This window comes from Pygoscelis adeliae, unplaced genomic scaffold (assembly GCF_000699105.1).
Source record: "Pygoscelis adeliae isolate BGI_AS28 unplaced genomic scaffold, ASM69910v1 Scaffold14, whole genome shotgun sequence".
NCBI lineage: Eukaryota > Metazoa > Chordata > Aves > Sphenisciformes > Spheniscidae > Pygoscelis > Pygoscelis adeliae.
In genome coordinates this window covers 7,966,463-7,973,328 of record NW_008825109.1, presented here as the reverse complement: position 1 = coordinate 7,973,328, position 6,866 = coordinate 7,966,463, and the positions used below count along the sequence as shown (strand labels likewise).

Sequence of the window (6,866 nt, the reverse complement as noted above, 5' to 3'; positions counted from 1 at the left end):
CGCCCCTGTTCTAGTGTAATTGTTTTAGCTAATGCCCCAACTTTAAAAAGTTTGCCAGTAATTTACACCTTTTGAGTTGTTATTGCTTAAGCAAACAGTTCAGTGTAGAAATACATTGCAGTTGCATGCAACCCGGGTATGAATCAAAACAGATACTGAAAGTAAAACTACACATGAACCTTGCATTAGACACTCATTCCAAAATGACACGTCAACATGAAGGGCTGCAACAGGTACACAGCAGCTTAATGCCAACATCCTAAACCAACCTGGAAGAGTCAAATCTTGCCTTAAATTTCTTATCTAAAGTATATGAGTTTTTTTTTTCTTTCTTTTAAATTAAGGCAATGAAATGGCTACAGTTCCTAAAGTTCATTTTAGGGGAACAAAAATATACACCTTTTTTCTTCTGAACTTTAGGCAGCAGAACATAATGTAAAAACCTGCATTGCATTAAACATGCAATGTCAGGTTGATGTAGAAAACCAGAACTAAACACAAGTTAAAATACCATTTGGTTTTTCTTCCTCACTGGAACACAAACTCAAACTTTAAGAGAGGAAAAATAAAGCTTAAAATCAGCTAAACTGTTTAGAGCTTTTTATGTATCTGCACCACACTCTAACATGATTTTGGGTAGAAAAGAAATCTGTATGTTTATCTGGCCACTCATATTTTAAACCAGTGGGGGGGAAAGGCACTGAATTTATTTTTCATTGTGCCCATATCTGTTCGCACATATATGGAAAAAATTTAAATTCCAATTTTCTGTTCATTCTCTCCCACACACAAGTATGACAGATTGCAGCTAACATGTAGTAGCAGAAGCTGATTCAAAGTTGACCTCTCCTATTCCATTGTGTTATGTTCAAAATTCCAGGCTCTCTAGAATCTGAGATGGCTGCAAAGAACCCAGAGACAGGTACAAGATTTAGTCAGCATTCAGCATTTCTCAGTGCATTTTGCAGAAAGGGTCTAAATTAGGCATAGAGTTTTGTTGTTTATTTTACACAGAGAAGTCCACCAACATTTGCCATAAATTCTTCTAAACTCTTTAAGAAGGCCATCTTCTGCTTACGGTCCAGTGTAGGAGGAGTGCTGCTTGCAGTAAGCTTGTTGAAGGCATCTGCTAACCGCTGGTAAATTACTGGATCTTGTTGAGTTGATAGCAATGTTTCAACTAGCTCTGAATATTCAGCCTGTTAAATAAACAAGAATCTTTTAACTTTAAAAAAAGATACAGTATATACAACTTCTCTCATCAGGACAAAATCCAGGATCAAGGCCGTGACAGAAAACTATCAGTACCTCTCTACCTGTTACCCAGTTTCACTGACGAGGGTACCAGAAGCGACTACGGACCTGCAGCCTTTCACTTACTCTAAACCACATAAAGCCCTTCAATCAGACCAGGTTTTTTAGTAAGGCTAAAGAAGCCTTCAGAGCTAGGTACAGTGCTTTGCAGTGCAGAGTAAGAAGAAAACTTTAAGGTACACCCTTCAAAGTGCCTTCTGGCTTTTACTTAGCATGGGCTTACTCCTGCAAACCGCACTTCTCTTTCTTCACGCCTGCCCCATGTTCAGCGTGCCTTACCAACCATCTCCTCCCACAGGTTTTCCTTTCTCTAGATTCCCTTCCCTGGGACAGAGAGCTTAGATTCCTTTCTAGGAGTTTCCCACTTATTTTCATGCTTACTTGGACAGAAACAGAAGACAGAGAAACATGTTAAACACGACTAAAAGAACAGTGAAAGAACAGTTGAGAGTTTTGAGAAAAGCAGCAAACTGTCTGTAACAGGTGCCTGGCTCAGCTGCTGTGGGGAACACCTGGCTGCCTGGTATGCAGCAGCACAGCTCCTGGAGGGGACTTAGCAGAGACTATGGAACCTTGTGCAGCAGGGGATGAGATGGGGACCTAAAAACTCTGCTGGGGGCCAGGATCTGGGCTGTTATTATGGACAGACTGCTGAGGATCATCTTTGGCCCTCAGTCTATCACTGCTTGTTGTTCAGCCACACGGCCACCAATGACACTGCCAAGGGGCACCTGGAGCAAGTCCAGAGTGACTACTGAGCTCTGGGAGCAAGGGTGGAGGACACTGGAGCCAGAATGGCAGTCCTCTCAGTTCTACTGATGAAGGGCTTGGGTGGGGGTAGACACAATATGAAGTTGCCACTTGTGGCTGGTGTCACAGGGTCTTTTTGTCTTACATGATCATGAGTCCTTCTTTGAGGGATGACGGCTGCTAACAAGAAAGAGGATCCATATGACGAAGTGGCTTAGGAACATCTTTGCCAAAGACTTGCCAACCTGGCAGGAAGGGCTTTAAAGAGCATATTGGGGGGATGGTGGTAACAGCTTGTAGATAAGTGAGGAGACAGAGACCAAGAGTAGTAAGAACGCACGGAGTGTGATGGGTTTAAGAGTGCTCATCAGGAAGGATGAAACAGGTTGAAAGGAGGCCAACCTCAAATGCCTGTGCAGAAATGCATTCAGCTTTGGAAACAAACAGGAGGAGCTAGAGCTCCTTGTAAGATGCAGAGCTGCAACATCACTGCAGGCACTGAGATATGGTGAGACAGGTGGCATGACTGGAGTGCTCCAATGGACACTCTTTAGGGAAGTTCTTTAGGGAAGAAGAGGACAGAAGATTGCCATTTATGTGAAAGGGCAGCTCAAATTAAGGATACTTTTCTATGGACTGGGCAACAATCTAGTTGAGTGCTTATGGGTCATGATCAGAGGAGAGGTGGTAAAGATGACATCATGGTGGGAGCTTGTTACAAATCATCAAAACAGGGTGAGTAGTGGATGAAGTCATCTTCAAGCCACTTGAGGAAGTTTCCAGATCAGACTTACGAGAGATTACCTCCCTGACATTTGCTCAAATGCCAGATGGACCAACCAGGGGTGACTTTGCATCTGCTACTCACAGCTAGGAAGAGCTGGTCAGGGATGTGGTAATTAATGGCAGCCTTGGCTACGCTGATCATGAAATAGTGGAGTTCAGGATCCTTAGGAGAGCGAGGAAAGAGGGCAGCCGAGTACAGACCCTGGACATCATGAGAGCAGATTTCAGCTTATTCAGGAGACTGATGGTGGGATCCTGCGGGAGAAAGCTCTGAAGACGAAAGGAGCTCAGGAGAGCTGACAGGTCTTTAAGGACAACCTCTTCCAAGCACAAGAATGGCCTGTCCAGATACGGAGGAAAACAATATAAACACATCAGGACACCGACCCAGCTAAGCAGGGAGTTCATGACTGAACTCCAGTGCAAGGAGGAAACATGCAGGAGATAGAAGCAGGGACAGCTACAAAGGAGGAAAACAGAAACATTGTCTGGACAAGAACAATGACAGAAAAGCGAAGTTCAGCTAAAGCTGAATTTGGCAAGGGATGTCAAGGACAAGATCAGCTTCTACCAGTACATTAACAGTAAAAGAAGGAATAGGGAAAATGTGGGTCCTGCTGCCAAATGGAGCAGGTCATTTAGTGATAACAGACAAAAGAAAAGGCTGCAATACTCAATGCTTTCTTTGCCTTGGTCTTCACTGACAGGTTTTCCCAGACCTTTATGACTAGAGACAGTGTTCAAGGAGGAGAGGAACTACCAGTAGTAAAGAGGATCAACCCAGGGATCTCTTGAGAAATCTTGATGCATACAAGCTCATGAGACCTGACAGAATCCATCCAAGGGTTCAGAAAGGTGGCTTATGTCATTACAAGGCTGCTCTCTATCATCTTTGAACAACTAAGAAAATCATGAAGCAAGTACTCCTGGAAGCAATCTCTGGGCACATAAAAGAGAAAGGGATTGAGAACCGCCAGCGTGGATTTACCAAGGGTAAATCATGCTTTACCAACCCGACTGACTTCTGTGATGAAATGACTACATCTGTGGATGAGGGGAGAGCACTGGATGCCTGATGTTAGCAAGTCTTTAGCAGTCTTGCACAGCATCCTTGTAACCAAGCTGGGATTTTTTTGTCTAGATGGGTGGACTACTACATGGGTGAAAACACACCTGTATCGTCAGTCTCTAAAGGATTGTGGTTAATGGCTCATATTCCACCTGGAAGCTGGTTACAAGTGGCACTGAGAGCTCTCATCAGGGACTTGTCCTGTTAAATATTCTAGTCAGTGACCTGGAGGAGAGGAAGTACACTCTCCTCAAGTCTGTGGATGAAACCAAACTGGGGAGTGCAGCCAGTACATTGAAGGGCAGGACTGACGTTCAGAGACACCTAGTCAGGCTGGAGGAATGAACTGACAGAAAGCTCATGAAATTCAACAAGGACAAATGCAAAGTCCTGCAGCTGAAACAGACTAACCCCCTGCAACTATACAGACTGGGAACTGACAGGCTGGGGAGCAGTTCTGCTGAATAAAGGACCTGAAGGTCCTGGTGGACAGCGGTCTAAGCAAGTTAGCAGTGTGTCTTGTCAGCAATGAACACTAGCAGCATGCTGGGGTGTATTTACTATTTGTCTTTACACAGCACTTAGATTAGATGTGCAATACTGTGTCCAGTTTTGGACTCCTTAACATAAGAAGGATATTGATGAACTTGAATGAGTCCAGTGGTGGGCCACCAAGACAGTCTGGCAGGTGCTGAAAGCACAAGAATTACAAGGATAATAAAGCATTCAACAGGCTGCTCAGAGAGGCTTTGGAATATCCATCTTGGAAGTTTTCAAGACACAGTTGGAAAAAGTCCTGAGCAACCTGATCTGAATTCAGTGTTGACCCCACTTTTGAGCAAGAGGTCGGACTACAGACCTCCTGAGGTTCCCTTCCAACCTGAACGATTTTATGATTTGCCAGACGCACAGTAACTAACCACCCTCCTTTAACAAATGACGGGTTTTCATGGTGTAAGTGTCTAAATGCCATACCTGATGCAAACACACTAATGTGTAGAATGCTTCACCTGCTGCAGTTGTCATTTCTGTATTGTGCTTCTGAAGTACCAGCATATCAAAGACCATCTGAAATCACAAAATAGAAGTAGTTACAGAAGTGTAAACTTAACTTTCTACTTTACCGAGATTTGCTGCTGAACATCATCTTCAATTCTGAGAATAATAATAATGAACATGTATTTACAAACATCCAAGTCTGTTGTTTGCTTTGTTGCCTTTTTTTTTTTTTTAATTTAGGTATCAGTAATCAGAAAGCCAAGTTCTTTTACAAGTCGAGTCTTGGCTTAACAGCACAAATTCACATCTCAAAGCACTGAAACCTGTTGTTGATTTATACGTGTTCTTCAGAGAGAAATGGCATCTTTTGTATTTTTCTCCAAAAGCTGCAGATATGCCACAGAAATTATGAAAAAAGCCTTTGTTCTTCCAGAATAAAAAAGGGAACTTTTCCCTCAAGTTTTGGAGACTCCTACAGCTCACAGAAAGCCAAACAGGGAACAGATTAATAAGAATGGTATTATAATTTTAAGTGGAAATGTAGAGAAAAGGCAGAAAGCTACATTAACTTAAAAGAAATATAAAGACAAAATTATTTAAGGTGTTTCTCATTCTCTCAGCTTGGCTGATGTATGCTTTTAATGAGCAATCCCCAGAAGTTTGAATGTCAGTTTGGTAAGAAAAGATGTCTTAAGGAAAACTGAAGTCTTTACAAAATGAGAAGACAAGCACACAAGTTTCCCAATTACTTTATTCCTAGTTAGCAGGAACCTGGTTGCTACCAGGTCACTCCAAAATTCGATGAGATAGAATGGATGATCCTAAAAAGAAAGTACTAAATATGATACTGGATTAAGAAAACACGTAATTCATTGGATACATTGAATAAATGAGAGCATTTTCTTTCTAGTTCCCAACTAAGCTCTTTTTTCTGCCTCTTGTTTTAGTACTTTACCCAGCCTCCAGTTCATACAATTCTGGAAGCCTTCTATTTCACAGCTTTCACAGTAAATGTAACTGCTAAAATTGTCAATCAGGTTCATTCTAGAGCTCGTGGACAGAGCATAGTTAAATATAAATTGCATTCTGAGAGGCTCAGGTCTTTTGTTGATTGGCAATAAGTAATTTCCTCCCTGTGCGCCTCCATCCTCCTTTGTACTCTAGTCCAACGTCTCCAGTCCTTCATGCTCTTTCTTCTTACACTACCAGTTTTTTAGGTAACAGGCTGTTTCTTACTATATGTGTGATCCTGACTAACCCGGTGAGATATGGTCACTGTTTGGCCTCTTGATGCTACCTGTATGCAAAAAACCAAAGTAACACGAAACGCAGATGCCTTACCTTAAGAAAGTGCCTTGTTGCTAGAAAAAGGGTTGAATCTGTTTCTTGTGCTTTTGCACACTGTTCTGCTAATGGTGTTACAGCCTCCAGACAGAGCTGGCAAACCTCTGAACTCATTCTGATAATGGGTGTTAAAGAATCAAAGTCAGATTTCAATTAAATTGTGGTAAAACTTCCCAATGGTGTCACTAGAAAATATTTTAAATGCTTGTATGTTCCAAGATTTCTTTTTACTACAAAGCTGTTAATAAAGAAATTAAATAAAAAAAAAAATAGAAAAAGGGGAAAAAAATAATTCCAACTTTGTTGCTTTCCTTTATTAGCTACACGCCCTAAGGTAACATAACCCTCTCTGACATAACATTTTCAGAAAGAGTCCCTTATGGTCAAGCTCATCTGTTTCTGACACGTGCCACAGATTAGTGAAAATGGTACTCCCATTATGAGAGGGAGAGCCCATTGGCACCCTGACAGGAAATGCTCTGGAGCCAGCCCAGTAGAACAGCAGCAGTGTTTTGTATTACCAGCTGAGCAACTAATTCAGGAATGGCTTTGGGATACCAGCTGAAGGCTTATGAAGTTACACACTCTGAAGTGAAGTAATGGA

The 6,866-nt window shown here is 42.0% G+C and overlaps 1 protein-coding gene across 1 annotated transcript in view; it reads right to left on the bottom strand.

The window, feature by feature from the left end:
- Positions 1-525: 525 nt before the first annotated feature.
- Positions 526-6,866, bottom strand: part of XPO4 (exportin 4) — a 55,047-nt gene continuing 48,706 nt past the window's right edge. Inside the window, exons 20-22 of the mRNA XM_009327776.1 lie at positions 6,260-6,377; positions 4,895-4,987; positions 526-1,199 (exon numbers count right to left, since the gene is read on the bottom strand). Coding sequence (XP_009326051.1) covers positions 1,002-1,199; positions 4,895-4,987; positions 6,260-6,377 — 409 coding nt within the window. The 3' untranslated portion in view covers positions 526-1,001. The remainder of the gene's footprint in view (positions 1,200-4,894; positions 4,988-6,259; positions 6,378-6,866) is intronic.